The sequence below is a fragment of the Akebia trifoliata genome, chromosome 6 (assembly GCF_017979445.1).
Source record: "Akebia trifoliata isolate Shusen 1 chromosome 6, ASM1797944v1, whole genome shotgun sequence".
NCBI lineage: Eukaryota > Viridiplantae > Streptophyta > Magnoliopsida > Ranunculales > Lardizabalaceae > Akebia > Akebia trifoliata.
In genome coordinates, this window is record NC_141380.1 from 28,385,984 (window position 1) to 28,406,245 (window position 20,262).

At 34.7% G+C, this 20,262-nt stretch overlaps 1 protein-coding gene across 4 annotated transcripts; it reads right to left on the reverse strand.

Annotated features, from left to right (window-relative positions):
- Positions 1–218: 218 nt before the first annotated feature.
- LOC147400633 (la-related protein 1A-like) lies at positions 219–19,132 on the reverse strand. Of its 4 annotated transcripts, none has more exons than XM_086446403.1 (14): positions 18,451–19,131; positions 13,431–13,992; positions 13,041–13,200; positions 12,636–12,726; positions 12,058–12,129; positions 11,291–11,898; positions 9,162–9,231; positions 6,872–6,976; positions 6,402–6,718; positions 6,113–6,253; positions 5,361–5,424; positions 3,141–3,286; positions 2,765–2,869; positions 219–776 (listed from the first exon to the last, which is right to left on the reverse strand). In XM_086446403.1, exons 1-14 carry the CDS (start codon positions 18,808–18,810, stop codon positions 542–544), a joined length of 3,036 nt encoding a protein of 1,011 aa, XP_086302529.1. In that variant the 5' UTR covers positions 18,811–19,131; the 3' UTR covers positions 219–541. The 4 variants fall into 4 exon arrangements, with proteins under 4 accessions (XP_086302529.1, XP_086302528.1, XP_086302530.1 ...); XM_086446402.1 differs by having other exon boundaries at positions 6,113–6,262; positions 18,451–19,129; XM_086446404.1 differs by lacking the exon at positions 219–776 and having other exon boundaries at positions 2,761–2,869; positions 18,451–19,132.
- Positions 19,133–20,262: the final 1,130 nt, after the last annotated feature.

The window sequence follows — 20,262 nt, forward strand, 5'->3', positions numbered from 1 at the left end:
AATAAGATTTAATAAAGAGGACATGGGCGGACCCCATCATAGTTCCTTTTAGGGTTAACTCTTGGATCAGAAAGAGTGTGTTGCTTTTGAGAGGTTTCAAAATTGTTCCTTCGACTCCTCCAATTTCAAACACTCCAACGATCAACTAGATTGTAAATAGCCTAAACTACAGTGGGAGAGGACAACAGCACAAGGAAGGATGATTTAAGCCCAAAAAGTAAATAAATAAAATGACATCACCCAGCAAACACAGCCAAGTTTCAGTCTCTTATTTCGTCAATTTCAACCAATTCCAGATACAGCCACCCCACCTTTTTTTTTTTTTTTTTGGTTTTATCTTATGTACAGTGAAGAGAAAAATTGAACCACCTCTCTAAGCTTGCAGAGAGCTCAAAAATCTGCAAAAAAAAAAAAAAAAAAGGGCGAAAGAGACCGAAAACGAGAAGGTTGTTGCAGTTGTCAAGTTCGATCGCCCAAAAAAGTGCAACTATCATCCCAAATACACAACCCACCCAACTTATTATGGCCTGGGTTGGGTTACTCACTCCAGCTCCCTAGCCAAGTTAGACTTGGTTTTAGTCTTCTGCCCTAGAAGTGAAATCTCTCTATACTGTCGGTCAGCAGAAGGACCAGTATTACTACTGCTAACCTCTTGTGATGCTTTTTCTTTAGCACGGAAGTCATCTAAGCCATGATATTCTTCCCTCAGCAATCTCTCCAATTCTGAATGCTTCTTCAGAGGTGCTGCTTGTTGGTCCCGATAATGATGGAATGCCCTGCCACATACATAACTCAACAAGGATTAAAATGGCAGCAACGGTTTCAATGGTGAATATTATTTATTATAAAGATGTGTGTGTATCAACCGTATCCCAAAAAGAAATTAATGACCAAAAATAAAAATAAATAATATTATCAACACTTGTATCTACATCCTCATTCACTATATCAGTACCCATCTCGCTGTAGTAAATAGCAGGACAACAGAAGTCGTAACAAAGGAGGTAGCAGGGATGGTTGCTAAGGGCTCTTTGGGGAGCCTCTATTTTGTGCTAGTGTATCCATGAAGATTTCGAATAGGTATTTTGAGGTGTACGTGCCAACTAAGAATTTTAAGAGAAAAAAGTTTTGGGAGGGGAAGGCTGTGGTGTCTAGGAGGTGATTTCAAAGTAAGAAGATTCTCATTTGAGAAGCTGGGGGAAGCGAGGCTTTGTACCAATAAGAGACTATTTGGCGAGTTCATGAATCGAGATTCGTTAGTAGATATTATGTTATGTGGGAAATCTTTGACTTGGCCCAATAACTAGAGTAGACCGACCTTGATCAGATTAGACAGGTTTTTTGTTTCTAGTGAGTGGGTAGGGTCGATTGTGCGGGAATCTATTCCAGGCCTGAGCCTGAATCATTGCCCAATCTCCCTTGTTGTTGGGTTTCCTAGGAATCGTCCCCTCCTTCCGGTTTGAGAATATGTGACTTCTTCAAGAGGGTTGTGTGGAGTTGATTCGGAAGTGGTGGAGAGACTTTTACTCATTGGGAGAGTGGAGTTGAGGAAGAGGGATACTCTCAACCAGTTGGAGGCTATTGATGGGAAGAAAGAGGTGAGGTTAACAGACGAGTAAAAGGCATCCAGAATTAACCTATTTTTGGACAATTCCAGAATGTGTCTCTAATGGAGGAGGTAAACTGGAAGCAGAAATCTTGAATTAAGTGGTTGAAGGGAGGCAACAAGAATTCCAAGTTCTTTCACAGGATAGCAAATTATCAAAATCGGGCGAATTTTATCTCAAAGCTTAAGATCAACGGGGAGTGGTTCCAAGAGGAAGAAAACATCAAAGGGCATTGTTAAGTACTATAAGACTGTATACTGAAGAACATTTGCTTCTAGATAAACTGGCTTTTATTACAATCTTGTTGAAGGATAAGAGGTGGATTGACTTTTGAGGAAGACGAGGTCTTCCAAGTGATCTCAGCCTTGAGCAGTGATTAAGGCTCCATGTACAGGTGGCTTTTCTATGGGTTTTTTAAAGCTTGTTGGCAGGTTGTGAAAGATGATTTGATGGCTATCTTATTGGATTTTTTTCCACAATGGTGTCCTTGACTTTGGTTCTAACAACACCTTTGTGGCTCTGATTCCTAAGAAAATCAGGGTGAAAGACATTTTCGACTTCAGGCTGAAGGCTAGTGGGAACCTCATATAAGATCATTTCAATATTATCTAGAATAAGGACAGTGATGGAGGATGATATCATTAGTCCGGCTCAAAAGACATTTGTGAGAGGAAGACAGATTTTGGAAGGTATGTTGAATTGCTAACAAGTGTACTGATTCAGGGCAGAGATCGCAGTTGCCAGGGGTTTGCAAAGTTGATCTAGCGAAGGCTTATGACCATGTTAGCTGGAACCTTTTGACGTATTTGTTCAGCTGTATGGACTTTGAGCAGAAGTGGATAAATTGGATAATGAAATGTGTCTCTTCTCCATCATTCTTGATCTAGTTCGCACATTGGGTTTTTCAAAAGTTCTAGGGGCTTTAGGCAGAGAGATCCATTATCTCCATTCTTATTCCTCATTCCGGAAGAGGTTCTTATGAGAATGGTGTCTAACGCAGTAGAAAACAAGGGCATTTCTGGCTTTGTGGTTAAAGAAATGGCACATGCCCACCCCAAAAAAGCAAGTGGAGGCAGCTCTATAGTAAAAAAAAAAAAGCTTGGATATTAAAAAGATATAGAGGGGAAAAAAGATATTAAATAAAAAAAAAGGCTTACCAGTATTTCTCGAGACCATACAAATTGCCCTTATTGTAAAAATCAAGGGTGATATGTTCAAAATCCTCGTACAGGTCTTCTCTGAAATGCTTCTCCAACCCGTAGCTAGAAAAGGTACAAAATCAGGACAGACCAGCAATAACATGGAGCAAATGTGGAAATTAAAGTAGGGTCAAAATTTAAAATTCCCCCTTCTCTATAGTGCACCATTAGAGGGCCCCTCTAGTAATTATTTTCCTTGTTTAATGAATTCTCACCCTGACAAAAAATGCCAAAAACTGAAATGCCACTTTTAACTTTTCTCTTGAAATAATTAAGAGCTTAACATGTTCTCAAAATTTTAAGAGCTGGAAACTGAATGATTAGAGATAAATACCTGTAAAACCTGAAAAGGCATTCTAAGCCATAATTATAATTAGCAGCTGCATCTTCCAGAGCTAATTTCTGAAACTCATTGTACATTGAAGGAATGAACCTGTTTCTAAGGAAAAATGACCAGAACCAGTATAGTGTATTCATTTCCTACAAGTAAACAATAAACACATCTTTCAATGATATTTAAAAGTTATCTATCAAAATAAATAAAGAAATAATCACTGAAATAGACCAAGAATTGTAAGCCACTAAAAAAAGGTAAACATTGTCTGTAATGGTAAATTATAAATTTGAAAGAAATTAAACACAATTTTCAAGTTATAATATATGCTAGATGGTACATAATATACGGAAGCATGGCTAACAAACATGATCACTAGATGAAAACAGGCTAAAGAAACAACATGATGCTGGAATTTAATTTTTGTTCAGTCAAAGAGTTGATCCCATAACCACTAACCCCTTACTTGCTTGGGAAAAAAAAAACAGAATGTAACTAGAAGAAGTATATAGTAGAGAACAGCAATATGGAAAGAATAGTAACATATGACATTCTTTCATGCGCCGATTGTCTCCCATAAAGCTATGAGCCCTCCACGGATTGTGTCAATAATCTTGATGTCTCTATGGCAAATGAGGTGCCAAATGTGTAAACCAATGTTTTCAGACACTGGAGTGTGAGACAAGGCGCTTGATTAGCATTGAGCCTCGAGGCATAAAGTGTAAGACTCACGCTTGATATTTTTAAATAAATAATATAACATATAAATAAGTATTATTACACAATTGAAAATTTAGGATAGCCACCACATATTCTCAAATCTCCAATCCACATAATTGAATATTTTCTACCCAACAAAAAATATTTTATATAAGAATAGTTAAAATTTCTACAATAAATAACTATTTTATGTTTATTGCAAAAATAAAAATTAAAAAAAAAATTATGTTTTCAATAACTTCCTATACACAATACTAAATACCACGAAAATTTATTTATAAATCAAATCAATTTAAAAAAAAAAAAATTCTTTGCATATATAATTACTTTGTATTCAAATTTAATTCTAAGTACTCCAATTATGTTGTATGCTTACACCAAAGAAATGGAAGTAAATAAGAAATGTATAAATCTTACTTACTTATTAAAACAAAGAAGTAAAGAAGAAAGAAAAGAAAAAGAAGGGATAAAAATAAATTACTTTAAAAAAAGAAAAAAAAATAACATGAGGCATAAGCCTCGGCTAAAAGGAGGATGCCACAAACTGAGGCATGTGCCTTTGCGAGCCTCTTGGTCAAAGGTGTAAATCCTTAGCTGCTTTTAAGTTTCAACCTTACAATTGAGGGCCTTTCTAATGAGCCTCATCGTAAGACGTAAACCTCACACTCCTCTAAAAACATTGGTGTGAAAATATCTTCTAAAGCATTGCCAGAGGAGCATAGTCACAAAGTCGGAGTACGGGTTTAAAATGGCAAGGGAAAACTTTGAAAAAAAAAAAGATAAAAGCGGGAAAACAATGGGAAAAAAACGATAACATATAAAAATAAAAAAAATATAAAAGATTATCAATATTTATCATTCATTATACATTTATTTTATATCATCTCTATCATCCAATAGATTGAAGATGATTGATTTTGGAAGGAGAAAATCAAGGTCTTTTTTCATCAAGTAGAAATTTTTTATTAATCTATAAGACAAGATCAAGATCAAGGGGACTCTAATCAATTTTTTAAAATGTGGCGAGGCCTTTCATAAAAAAATGTAAAAGTTGATGTGGACGTTTTTTTGTAAGCTGATTCAAGGGTACTTCAGGTGTTTTATTAAAAAATTAAAAGTTGATGTGGTCCAGATTTTTTGTAATGGTACTTTTTAGTAAATATTTTTTAAAAATAAGCCTCCATGGTCATTGTTTTGTACCTAAAAGAAACCACAAACAGAACTGTACTTCTGTGTTTATCAGCGTGTGGGTGTGAAAGTAAAAAAAAGAAAAAAAAAACATAAAAAGACATTTTGATGAGAAATTGAAAATTTCGATCTTTCAAAAAATTGAGATTTTCGCGATTTAAACATTAAAATAGAGTTTTTTTTTTCAATGTTTCACGAATTTTTCAAAAAGTAGCATTTTTTTAACGTTTTAAACGGTTGCCTTATTAAACACGGCTTTTGTTACCATGCAGAGGAGATGATCAATGAAAAAGCTCAAAAATAAAGACTTACCTTACTGCAGCCAATCCCTAATTTCTTTCGATCATTTAGGCAACGTTTGTGGTACTTCAGGTACCTGAAGGAAACAACCACGACATGAGACAACCTTCATGACATAGGGAATCCAATGCCCCGATAATGTAATTCCTCTTTCACATTAAAATTGTGTTCAATAAACGTTGGTTCTTATTCATAAATTTACATAGAAAACTGTTTTTCAAGTGTTAAATGTTTTAAGTTATAATTAAAAACACATTTTTTTCACCTTGATTTTATTACAAATTTCCCAAAACGCTCTAAAACAATCGTAGGTACCTCCAAAAATGGCATTTGATGAATATGATGTTAAAAAGTTCATTTTATCTGATTAAATGAAACTTAGAAATTATATATCTGCTTAAGTTAGTATCAAAAAACACCAGTGACCTAATGAAAGACATTATTTTTTCCCCTGTAAATATTGATATATTTAGGTATGTTATCCAAAACATTCAAATTCCAGTGAAAGATCTTTTTTGTATGCACTAAGATGATATGCTTCCATTTGTTAGGCAAAATATTGCAATAGACGTGAAATTTCCAAACATAGATCGATGTTTTATTCAGTCATGTCCAAAAACTGGAAAGTTTTGGCTGAACATTCCAGAACAGAACAAAGTTTTGAACCGTTTCATGAGCTCCACGCACTTTTTTTTTTTTTTTTTGGCCTTTTCTACCTTGTTGCAAAAAAAATCTTTATACAGATTTAAAAAAAAATCCCTTACTTTTGCTGCTTGAAGCCATTTTCTTCCAGAAGCTGATGACTCGGATGCTGAAATGGTGGGAAAGGCTTTGGCATAGAACCCACGGGTGGACTACTATCAGAAGGGAACCCGTGAGGTGAAGGACTCAGCTTTGACCCAGGGCTGTGAATTCTAGAGATTATCAGGAATTATAGAATTAGCATAAACAATAAGAGAGCTGCTATTGGCACCCCAAAATCTACTTATAACACCCAATAAAGCAACTTGACAAGTAATTTAAAGTAACATGGAAACACTACTCTGAACTTACCCATGACTTTCCGGAGGCGTTGACCCAAAGAAAAATCCAACTGAATTGCTCGGTGGACTTTCTGTTATGAAGACACCATGAACATTACGGCCATTGCCATAGTTCCTAAAATTGCTAGGAAATAACCGCTGATTATGGGACGATTGTTGCTTGTGTCCTTTGTTTTGCTTCCTTCGGAAATTCGCATGCCCAGGCTCACTTGATGAACCATTGTTTCCAGCCGGACTCACACTGACCTTTGACTTCAGAAATCCTCCATCTCTAGTCCCTAAACCAGAGTTAGTCCTCTGATTATTAGTTTGTTTAGCTCTCAATTCCTATCAAAGATGGACAAGTTAAAACCCTTTCAAGGAAACAACCCTGGAGTTTTCAATCAGTTATTGAAAGAGAACAGTTTGAAATAAAGAAACAATTGCAACAAGGATGATTCTGACCATAGTCAATTAAACAAACAATGGGGGCCTACTAACCTGCTCATAAAAGTAAAGACCGTCATTTATTGCAGAAGCAAGCTCATTCGAAATGTGTTTTGATTCTCTTGTGCTAGTTCTATCAACTTCGCCTATCCTTATATCCTGCACAACAGTTACACAATAGAGGACAATGCATTAAATAAAAAGAACTAATATTTAACACAGTTATGGATAATTTGGTAGCATAAGGGAATGATGTTAATCTGCTAGATTTGAGACAATGCATCAACAAGATAAAATAAATACAACAAAGATTTTCTACTCTATCCAAAAGCCAGGTCTTCTGTAGTGCCATGATGACAATAGTCACAAAATTCGCCGAATTTTTTAGTAAATTCAGAAAAAAATCATAGATTTGAGGGTCTGCCGAATTAATTGGCGTTTAGTCATATATATTATTAAATTGCTGACCAAATCAAAAATGCGCCAATTAATTTCATAAAGCTGGTTAATTCGGCTTCTAAATTACCTGTAATCACAGTTTTAAATTTCAACATATTTCCACGAAATACACCGAAATATTTCCATTTCCACAATTTCCGACATGAAATTTAACCGACAATTTCTTTTTGTACATGTTTCAGTGGAAATCACTATTCATTTCGTGAAATATTTTGATGAATAGTGAATTTTGGCCAAAATTATCATTTTTTAGGTATAAAATGCAATATTTCGAAGGAAATATTTCGGTGAATAGTAAATTCCGACCAAAATATTTTCTTTTTTGAAAAAACTTATAATTGCTTTTAGGAAGAACTTGTAAATTACATATACTACTTACTAATTAAAATTGCATAGAACATTCATCCATTAGTATAAATGAATTATGATTAGTTAGTTATATATATCATCTTATTTTAATCTATTCTAAGCATGTTAGTACACGTTTATATAAGCACATATACAATCAACGATGTTTCAATTAGTTAGATACTTCCGCAATTTATTCAAACCTATTCAAAAAATAAAAGAAATGCAATTACACATGAATGCAATAGTTAATAGTTTCTTCATTTTAATGTCTTACCTATTAAGTTGTATGTAACTAATGCAACATTATTATTCTTATTTCCACTGTCAGCCTCTCAATATATGTGTGTATGTGTAGCAAAATGTTGTTAATATTCAATTTCTCACTCCATATGGTAGTTTATTGTATTTTGATGACTTAATGAGTGTGTTTTAATGCCTATTTTATCGTTTCCTACAGGGTTAATGAAAATTTCATCAATATTTCTGTCATTTCCAAAAAATGTATTCATTTCCACATTCATCGAAATATTTCCATTTCCAGATTAACTGAAATAGAGATCGAAATCGAAATTTAATACCTTGCCTGTAATGCATCCTCCAACGCATAATCCTATTTTTTTAGGCAGTGATCATAGCAACCCAGTTAGTAAAAAATCTTTACTAATGCCCTTCACCCCATAAAAATCTTTATTTCTTAATGTCCCCTCACTTTTCTTTCCTAATGCTCCCTCACCCTATAAAACGTGCAAACTCAAATCAAATCCTCTATGTTGTCACTTTAAATAGTTGAGATGAATTATTTAAATGTCGTGTAGTGTATGTGAAAATATGCACCAATTTTAAAACACAGAAAAATATTATTTTTACAGTCACCGAAATTTTTCTAAAAATTTTCCGAATTTATCCTACTCAACCAAACTGACCCCTTGCCGAATAATGGCCTAATCCGCAAGTGGTTTGGGTGGGAGTCAGATTCCCTTTGTGAAACCCTCATGCCATGTGTGCAATACCCTAGACCATTGTTCTTACCTCTTTTTGAAAGATGCGTTTGCTATTGCAAGGTCATATACTATCACGAATTCAAGTATTGTAGTTCCCACTTTTCTTTCACCCAAATCCAAATCCTTCGTAAACTCCACTTTCTTTTCATTTCATGAAGATATATAATTTTAGAAGTGTATGTTATTCATTTTAATTTGGATTACAAAAACTGATACACCATCCAATGGAACCATATGCAAAATAAAATAGCAAGTATCTATCAAAAAATAAAATAAAATACAACAGAAAGTGCACCATTCTCTATGTTCGAAAAGCATAATATAGTATGTTTGTCATTTACTAAATGAATCACTAGAATGATGTAATATGTCTCACCATAAACAAACTTGACATGTTTAGGGAAGAACTTACACTACAAAAATAGAATATAGACAACAATTTTTTGTGACAACATACACCATTTAAAAATAACAAAACAATGCAAACAAATTGATTCTCATCAACAAATGACTAATTTTCTCAACAGCCTTACCTGTGTGACAATCATTAGTTTCTGAACATCCTGATCGTTGAGATCTATCTCATCATCTTCATCATCAATCCTTTGGAAAACAATACCATTTGGCAGATGCACAAGCACAATAAATGAAAGCAAGTAAGCGCTGGAAATGAAGCAATATAAACAAAAAAGTAAATGCAGACAATGTGTAAGTTTATTAAATATTATACAGACATCTGATTCAAAAATGCCTACGCCCTATAAAGGCATAGTAGATTAAGAAAAAGACTAGTTTTACTAGTAAGAAATTAAGAAATACTATTTTTATAATTCTGAATCGCCGGGAACAAGTGAAAATACCACCACTGTTCGGAGATGATACATTTTGGATTAAAAATCATAATATCACTGTTTTTCTAATGCGGAGTCGGTGGACCACATCCTTCTTCATTGTGAGTTTTCTTTGTCTGTTAGGGCTCATTTTCTTTCCTGTTTTGAGGTCCACTGGGTAACTCCCAATTCGTTGGGAGGCTCTTTTCCGGAGTTGGGATCATTCTATGTTTGCTGGGAGGTAGAGAATCCTATGGAGGTTTCTTCCCTTAGCAATCTCTTGGGGGTTGTGGCTTGAAAGGAATAGAAAAATCTTCAAAGATGCATAATTTTCAAGACAGGATATTTTGTTTGAGGTTCTTGGGCTCCTTTTCTATTGGTGCCAACTTTGTATGGAATTCCAAGGGGTCTTTTTTGAGGATTTTTTTTTTGTTGGGAGCCTTTGTGTGAGGGCTAGTTACTTTTGTCCTTCTCGGTTGGTCATCTCGACCAGCTGTTGTACATTCTTTTCTTCTTTTTTCTAATAAATTTTTAAGAATAGTGCTGAAGTAACCTCAAGATTGGACCTCAAATCACACACCCCGACATGAAAGTGTATGGCAACCACAGATGCTTTCCTCGAGACACGAATGAAAAAGCATCTATGATTCCTATCCACTTTCACGTCAAAATGTGTGATATGAGGTTCAATCCTGAGGTCACTCCAGCACGACTCAATTTTTAATTATCCAAAAAAAAAAAAAATGTCTCGATGAAAGTTCTAAATTACCCTAACATCGGGTCAATTTTTCGAATTAATTAGGAGAAGTTCAACTCAATTAGGAAAATCTCCATAATAATTCACCATTTGGAGAATCTTGCCGAAACGTTGTTAAAAGGATGAGTCTTCAAAATAACACCAAAAAAATAAAACCACACTAATTACATAATAAAAACAACCATTTGATCAATAGTGCTAGGCACGTGCTAACACAATTATCCAAAGTATTGTAAGCGAAAAATAATGTCCCTCAATATAAAGCCAAAATCCTAACCTATAACATGAGGTTATAGCCACATCATAGATCTATGCCCCCCCACCCCATCTCTCCATTTTGGCCTAGGGCTTCATAAAATTGTTGTGCAAACTATCAACATATGATTCAATTAGAGTCTTACGGTGTTTTATACTTTTAGGCATTTGTTTATATCATCCCAACATTACAATAGATTTTATAGTAAAATTTATTTTTATTAATAATTTACAATGTAAAAGATCACGGTAATTCTTAATTTGTTATTGAACCTAGAATTATAGATAATTGGTGCATATATTTGTTGCCTTATGAATTTCCTAATCATTTTTAATTTATTTAAAAAATTAATTTTGCTAATTGAAATTAATAGGAGAGTACCAAAAAACTATGATCTATCGTAAATAAGTAATCAACCATTTAAATTCCATTTCTTCATTATCAACATATGTGATTTTTGTATTTTAGGCTTCCAAATTTTTTTTTTAATTTATGCTTCCAAAAAAATTTATTTAACAATATATTTAGTATAAAATATAAAATTTTTAAAATATGAAAATATATAAAAGGTACTTAACCCACTAATGCATAGAATAATTGAATACAAAGGAGGAATGCATTTGTATATGTGAGATCCATTTGGTGTATACTTCAAAAACACTTCAATGAATGTACTCCAAAGTGATAAAAATTGTTTCAAAAATAATTAAAAGTAATACTACATGAAAGCGGATAATAACTACATGATCAACATGACTTGAGTAAGTAATCATTAAACATGTGGAATAAGAACATCTAGAAAAAGAAAAGCATGTCTACCTCATCCTAGTTGAAATTTGATCTTCCCTAATTGTTGATTGCTCCAATTCCAGCTCCTCATCAAGCATAAAAGTGCTCTGCACCGTTGAATCTGATAACACTCCCATGCTTTCAGAATCATGATCGGTATGATTTGCAGGTTTCGAAGCTCCTTCACTTCCTCGAGAACATTCAGAGCCGACACAGCAATTGGTATACTCCAAATCATGGCCATCAGTTGAATCCTTGTCTGATATACAGCTATAACTAGTATCAAGCTGTGAAAACTTGATTTCTAAACTTGTATCCGAATTAAAAATGTCGCTTGCGTCTCCAGTTTCTCCGCGGCAAACCTCATTGTTGCACTCTGAACTACACACGCATGCAACATTTGACATACCATTGTTCGAGGATAAGTGTTCACCCAAGCTTTTATTACTCGAAGGAATCTCCATGATCCCTTCAGAGATGCCCCTTGCATTAGCTCCATTGCAATCACTATTCCTAATAGCAACAGCAGCATTCTCATCAACTTCCCCCAGTGGAGTCTCAGATTTTGATAAAGACGTGTGCCGAACTGAGGGCGAAAGCCACTTTGACCAGTCATCACGTCTCCGTACCTTGTCTCCCTACCAAGATAACAACCAATCAAAGTAAAGAGAAAGACATCGTGCAACCAATAGAAGAGAGTGGTATTTGAAATAAAACTAGAATTTGTGGCACAATGCATACGTAAAAAATTGGGAATTCACACAAACCAAACACTGGATATATTAAAGATTACTAACCTGCACCTCAACGGTACTTGAGCTGCGCAATGCATCCAGAATAAAAGCTATATCAGTAGTCATGCTCTTAACCTGCGGCACATAAATATAAGACATCAGTATGGCCTTCATAAATTTACACCACTACAACCAACATAAAAAAGAAAAATATTGGGTATTTTAGAAACACCCCATGTAAAATTGGTGATATAAGATTTACCCCATGGCAAAATGCAAAATTAGGCTTACCCCCCTTGACCGTAAGTCAAGGTTGCATTTTCTTGATGACTTAACGGTGAAATTTTGATTTTGATTTTTTTTTTCTCCCCAAAATGCTCTTTAAATTAAATACTTAATTACTAAATCAAAATTAGGAAAATATCAAAATTTCACTGTTAAATCATCAAGAAAAAACGTCGACCTAAGGTCAAGGGGGGTAAACCTAATATCACCAATTTTATGGGGTGTTTCTAAAATACCCAAAAATATTTCATGAAATGTCTCTGTCTACCACAATAAATATAAGAAAATTATATAGTGTTGTATAGGCCATTATAATACACCAGAAAAATTAAATGCGGTATTATACCAAACCTTACCCTATTAAAGTTGGCAACTATGGATATTGAAACCCATCCTTGACCATCCATTAAGGAGCGCAAGTGATGATCCTTCGGCAAATTTTCATCACTGCCAATGAAAAATGGAAAATAAGTTTGTTGGACAAGAAAAAATGCCTGCAAAATTATAAGCACAATATTGAATACATTACTGAGATAAAAGTTATCTTTTAACAAACAAAGCAATTACAAATGTGTGAATATAATGTTTGTTATGTACTAGTTCACATGCATATATGAGTTTTTTTTTTCCAATCACTAACTTAGAGATAGACAAGAAAGACCAACAACCTTTTTCATCAGTACGTTAGACCATAGAAAATATTTCATTTCACCAAAAAAGCACTTAAATATAGCACACGACTTGGTTCTGAGACCACTAACCTGAAATAATAATCAAACTGTTTTACTATTTTAGCCCTCAAAGCTAGCATCTCCGATGTTGGTATGGGAAACCCAAGATGTGGAGGATTTGGAATAAAACGAGGACCCCTTACAAAGTCTGGATGTCTTGCAGGAACAGGAAGACAGTACATAGGGGGACCTATATTGAACATACAAATAATTTCAGCCATGAAAAAATAGCAGGACTAGATGTCATGTTTTGCACCATTATAACAAATGGTATGTAAAATTAAAAAGGATATGAGGAAGAGATAATGATTTTTGTGATCTTTAGAGAGGGAACAATGATATTAAAAAATGCAACAGAAGAAAAAGATTAAAGAAGTCAATAGGGAAAGGCACAATGTAATACTACAATCAAAACATTACCAGGAAAACCAGGTCCATTTACGAACCCAGGGGCTGGACCAAAAAATGGAGGTCTAACAAAAGTCCTTGGCCCTAAATTTTGTTGCATATTAATATTGTCTCGGGGAATAAATGCCCGTTGATGACGCCATGTATGATTAAAACGGCCACTGGGTTCTTGTACGTTGCGGCGTTGATTGGAAAAATTTCCAGCATACACATTGGAACCTCCTCTTGGTGGAGGCTGAAAGCTTTTACCGGTATCAGCGCCACCACCATGACCGGATGCAACAAAAGCCTGCATGGGTCCAGGTTTTACAATAAGAGGTTCTACAATTGGGAAGGGTTGAGGACGAGGCTGGTGAGCATACTCATGTACTGGAATATGCGGCACAGGTACAACTGTGTGAAAAACAGGTGGTATTGGCGGCGGTTGGTGGTAAGGTAAGGGTACAGGAAAGGATGGTACACCATTGGGCATATGATTACGCTTAGAACCAGCTTTTTGATGATGTGATGGTGGATGCTTATGGGAAGGATTAGGGCTTCCAAACCCATTGGATTTTTGTTTCCCAGCTGGTCCCTGGCAAAAGATAATCAGAATATGCAATCAGTGAACATCCGAAAAACCAGAGAGGGAGAAAAATAAATTCATATAAATTCCATGCCGAATGAGGCTGCTTATATAAATTCTTGTAACTGTTCTCTATGCACACTAAAAACATGTTTGATTGCAAGGAAAATCACGTGGCAAATCAATTGCTTGGAAAATACATTTTTTGCCCGTCATTTGATTTTCAAGAAAATTCTCATATTCCTGGAAAATCGTTTGCAATGCAGATCTATTGTACAAAAAGCATACAAAATATTTTCCTTGCCATACCCAGGGAAAACTGTGCCGCGACTGTAGATACCATAATTGTGAACATTTGCAAAACGTTCTTATATCTCTCATAATTAGAAAGGAGCCTCTTAAGCCATAAATGATCCTCACAGATCAATAGAACCTGATATCTGGAAATGGGCATCCCACAATCCAATCTTGAGTTTAACTAAGGTTCGAATCATCCAAGTGATCCAAGCCAAGCATTGGGCTCACACACCCAATAAGACTAATTGACACGTAATCATAGTCACTAAATTATGCGAAATATTGAAAAAGTCACAATTAAATCGTGATTTTTTCCTTCATCGATTTTTCAATAAGTTGCAACCAAGGTATTAAATTTCTATTTCGGTGTCTATTTCAGTTAGTCTGGAAATGGAAATATATCGATGAATGTGGAACAGACAGAAATATTGATGAAATTTTCATCAACCATGTAGGAAACGATAGAATAGGCATTAAAACACACTCATTAAATCATCAAAATACAATAAACTACCATATGAAGTGAGAAATTGAATATCAACAACATTTTGCTACACATACGCATATGTATTGAGAGTTTGATAGTGGAAATAACAATAATAATGTTGCATTAACTATATACAACTTAATATGTAAGACATTAAAATGAAGAAACTATGAACTATTGCATTCATGTGTAATTATATTTCTTTTATTTTTTGAATAAGTATGAATAAATTGCTAATGTAGCCAACTAATTGAAACATGGTTGATTGTATGCATGCTTATATAAACGTACAAATATGCTTAGAATACATTAAAATTATATATATATAACTGACTAAACACAATTCATTTATACTAATGGATGAATGTTCTATGAAAGTTTTATTAGTAAATACTATGTGTAATTTACAAGTTCTTCCTAAAAGCAATTATAAGTTTTTTTCAAAAATGAATTTATTTCAGTCAAAATTTACTATTCATTGAAACATTTCCACCAAAATTTTGCATTTTTATACCTAAAAATGATAATTTCCGCCAAAATTCACTATTCATCAAAATATTTCACGGAATGAATAGTGATTTCCACCAAAATATATACAAAAAGAAATTGTCGGTTAAATTTCGTGTTGGAAATTGTGGTATATTTCATGGAAATATGTCAAAATTTAATACTATGATTGCAACTAATATGAACTTTGCAACTATATCACAAACTTTGCAATTAAGGCCCTGCTTGGTAGGATTGGAAATCACCGGAAAAATGCGGAGATGCATAGTTTTACCGTGGTTTGCAAGTCGCGCTTGGCAACTCAAAATTCAAGTGGGCCCCACTGGATTTGACGGTAAAATCTAGGTTTTTTGCCGTAAAGTATTACACATCTAAAACCACTAAAAAAGTTTACCAAACACGAGCAATGAATCTACTAGAAATCAATCCATGGCTGCAACAACATGTACGTTGGTCGAATCAGATTTCTAAAACCTTGATCGAGAGGAGTCTGTAGAGAGAGAAAGCCATCGCTTCTACTTCTCTTAGATCTCTAAGACCTTGATCGAGAGGGGTTTGGTCGTATCAAATTTTTTGTAAATAAAGAGAGAGTTCGACTGAAATTTTGTGTGTTTTGAGTTTGTATCAACGATTTTGATTCTATTTTAGTTTGTTTGAAATCAGCCTCTCTTTTTATTTTTAATTATAAGGGTTCTAATTACACCCTAAATTATTCTTTATGTGAAGTTCCATCTTTAAAATTTTCTGTAAATGCTTCACTTTGAGAATGAAATTAACACTCTAATTGTTCTAGAGTTCGAAATCAATACCTTATGTTTCTGTTGATAACCTTCCTTTGAAGGTAAAAGAAGTTCCTAAATGAGGAAAGGAACTGAGTTTGAAACTAGACTTGTAAATTAGGGGGAAAGCCCTTTGTACAGTTTCTCTATTAATCAATTCAATTGGTTTCTTAGTAAAAAATAAAAAATAAAAAAGGGTGTTGAATTGTTTCACTCGATCATACTGTTCAATTTTAACAAAAGCAATGGGATGGAAATGAACACAAAACAGATAGACTTCAAATTTCAAATGGAAAAAAATTATGAGACAATAGTCTAAAATATTTGATGAAATTTCGGGAAAAAGTTTCAATTGAAATTAAGCCTTACATTGTTTCTTAGAATGTGGAGACAACTGTGTTGAATTTTTGCTCAAAATGCCTTCCTAATTGGGACCGAAAAAGCATACTGGTTGATTATTATATGTGTTCATATGCTTCTTAGCTTAAACTAATTTTGTGGATAACACTAGTGAAGTCCAACCATAATGCGAACAGTTTGAATGCGTACCAAAATCAATGTTCAGCGAGTAAACTTGAGACAGATCCACAAGGGACATGGTTGTGGGGATCTTGTTGTTTATGAGTAGTTGTATGTTGTTTCCTATGAATTTTATTTTTTCATGCTGTGTTTAGAAAACCTAAGACCAACTTGAAAGTTCATGTTTATGTTTTGTTTGTTCATTTTTCTTAAGATAGTTTGGATTAGAATTTTTAATTGGACATTTATTAGTATTTATGAAGATATCCCCTGAGAATTTTGTGAGTTTCCCACTTCTCAATTTTATCATCATTATGATGACATTCTAGGAAACATGTGACGTTCATAGGTAAAAAATTTCAAAGTCAAAATTTTAGGGGATATGCTACTGAAATTTGAAGAATATTATGATAATTTTCGAGGTTATACGTTGCCAAAATCAATTTTTTTTAGAAAACTCAAATAAATATGATAATAATTAAAAAAATCATATATAGACTTTTTTGGGGTTTTAGGTGTTAGATTATTGAATAGGTTTTAAAAGTGTTTAATTTCATTTTATTTTATGATTTTTTGCATTTAATGCAAAACCAAGCAACTTCAAAGTTTTACGTTGACAGGAAAATGAGTCTACCAAGCACTGCAATCGCAAACAGCCGCGAAAGATAGGAAATGCAAAGTATTGCCTTTTCCTATCTTTTGCAAGATACCATGCAGGTCCAAAATCGTAAAACAAAACAAAAAAGAAAAGAAAGATGACCTTGATGCTCCACTAAGAGAAGATGACACCGATGAAGATGAAGGTGATCATTTTACTGATGAAATGTCAGATAATGAGGATGGCATTGACTTTAATGATATTGATTGGTTGATGAATCCTAACTTTACCATTACTTCTTTATATATTTTGAACAATATAAATCTTGAATGTGTTGTGAACATGTGGTTACTTGTTGTGGATGCATGAATGACATCAATATGGGTTTGGTGATATATTATTGTACTTTAATATGGCATTAAATGATATAATACAAACCACCACCTAGTAGGAACACTTATACAACCCTAACTCTAACTCAATTCCCAACTTGGAGACTATGCCCATAATCAAGCCGACAAACCTATTAAAAAGGGTTAGACTCCAAACCTCTTGAGAAGTTCAATCAAGCAATCCTTCATCCCTATAAATGGCAAAGTCTCCTTAGCTACAAGACTTAAAGTCCATCTTAAGAGAAGATTAAACAAACAAGCTCTTTTCCAAAGAAGTAAAGCCTCTCTAACAACATTTGGACTCCAGCCCTTGAGAAAATCGAGCTCATAAACCCTTCCCCAGAGACCAAATCATTCTCAAGAGATCATTTGCGAAGCCTAGTGAGAAGAAAAGTTGTGCAAAATTTGAAACATTACGATGTATTTCAAAATTTGAAACACATAACAATGTCTTGCTTCAATAAAACATTATAGGATGAAACCAAATTTCAAATCGTATAAACATGCATGGTCTAATAATCCTTAGATTCTACGGCCCCTAATTCATTTGCAAGCCACGCATTGTAGTTCTCTAGACCTAAGGCCAATACACCTGGATTAAATACTAACAAACACTTGGAGAGGTCAATAATCAATTATCAAAATGTCATAAATATTGTCTGATGTTCCGCTTCCAAAAATAGAGAATTCGTTAGGTCTACTAAACATTGAGGCAACTTATTTGCATCTCTAGGTTTTTTTCAACTTCCCGAGTTCAATTTTTTTTTTCCTTTTTCTTTAGATTCTTTCAGAATTCCCGATAAAAAAAATCACCCATACTACGCACAAAAAGGCATAAAATAAATAAATAAAGAAGAAAGCTCATCCATTTAATATCAGACTAATAACCTGCAATGGAGTTTGAGTAACAGGGGTCTCCACGGGCGGCTTTACAGAATCGCGAGGAGAATCTGAATTCTTCACTAGTGCTTCGGCAAGCGCTGGCCATGACTCCGCTCCCATGACCTTAGTCTCAGCTCCCTTCGCTTCGGCTACCGGTTTCTTCCAAGGTGACTTCACCCTAATTTGCTCTTTCTGACAATCTCCATCAAAATCTCCAAATTTCTCTCCTTCACGTTCTGATAGAACCACAATCGCTCCAATCTGACCAATTTTCTCAGAATCGCCGTTATTCGAACTCTCTCTCGAAGAAGACTTGGTAGAATCTTCGGTTACTGCTGAAACCACCGCAATTGATGAAGAATCCATCACCAGATTTGTGATTTAGTCGAAAAATTATTAGATCGAATGATCTATTCGCATCTATAAACTCCAATTACAATTTTTCTCTCTGCATTCTTCGGGCGAAATCGGATTATCTTTGGATCAGTATTTGAAGAAAAGAGGATTTCCACGCGAAAAATCTAGTAGTGTTTTAGGGTTTTGATTTTAGGGTTGAAGTTTTAGGGTTTTGATTTTAGGGTTGAAGTTTCAGTAAGAGCGGGATTAGGGTTTTTTTTTTAATATAGAGGAGAGTGACAATTGCAGACATCAAGAAAATAGAACTGCTGAACAAGACGCGGTTTTGGCTTTCTTTCTATTTATATGTTACAGGGTGGAGGGATTCTTCAGTGAAGATGCATATTTGGACTCCGTACAAGCAAATGACCATAAGGGTATTAACGGCTACCATAGTAACGGAGTCCACCATAGTAACGGATGTGAATTAGGGTTTCAACCAAGCCGAGTTGGAGGGTAAATCAAATTGCTCAATTAACCCAATCTCAACTCAAACTTCGGATCGGATTGGGTTCCTTGAACAAATCTAATTTTGTTTTAGTTAGAAAAGAAATTTTATATCTTAAATAATAAATTTTAAAAAATATTATATATATATATATATATATATTATATATATATATTATTAAATAACCTCGAATTCAAGTTGAGTTGGATTGCATTGAAACTTCAACATAGCTCAACCCGACCAATGGGTGAGTAATTTGGATTGAACACTTGAGCTCAAGCCAACCCGTTCAAGTTACAACCCTAATGTGAATGTGATGTAAGAGCAACTTTAAACGATCACTAAATCACTAAGGGTATGTTTGATTGCACCGGAAAATAGGGTGGAAAATCAATTTCCATGGAAAACGACATTTTTCAAGTGTTTGATTGCACATGGAAATGGAAATTCATTTTCCACCCCAATCAAAAAGTCCACCAAAACATGGATTTCACTTTCCCACCTATATGGGTGAGAAAGTGAAATCCACCCATATTTTCCATCCCCAATTCTTCCCCACTCATATCTTCTTCCCTACCACCACAACCACCATTACACTAAACTCATCGTCATCACCGTCGCCGTCGTCGTCTATGTCTCCATCATCACCATCTCCGGCCACATTTTCTTTCATTTTCTTTCTCTCTCTCTCTTCTTCTTATCCTTCTTCTCCATCCCTTACCTCATCCGCGACAACCACCACCACGTTCTCCCCCCATCTTCCTCATCATCTTCTTCCTTACTTACCTTCATCGTCACCACCTTCACCACCATCACCATCACGTTCTCCATTCTTCTTCCTCACTTACCTCCACCGCTACCGTCATCGTCACCGCCACCATCTATCGATGCCACTGTCGCCACCACCTCCACTGTAGTTGTCGCCCCACCGCCACTGTAACCACCGTTGTCGTCACCGCCACCACATCCTCCCC

Coding starts and splice junctions, on each gene's coding strand:
- LOC147400633 (XM_086446402.1), bottom strand. CDS start 18,810: ATGGATTCTTCATCAATTGCGGTGGTTTCAGCAGTAACCGAAGATTCT. Junction 12,130..12,635: donor TAGTTGCCAACTTTAATAGG/GTAAGGTTTGGT, acceptor TATGTGCCGCAG/GTTAAGAGCATGACTACTGA. Junction 11,899..12,057: donor CAAGTACCGTTGAGGTGCAG/GTTAGTAATCTT, acceptor TTATCTTGGTAG/GGAGACAAGGTACGGAGACG.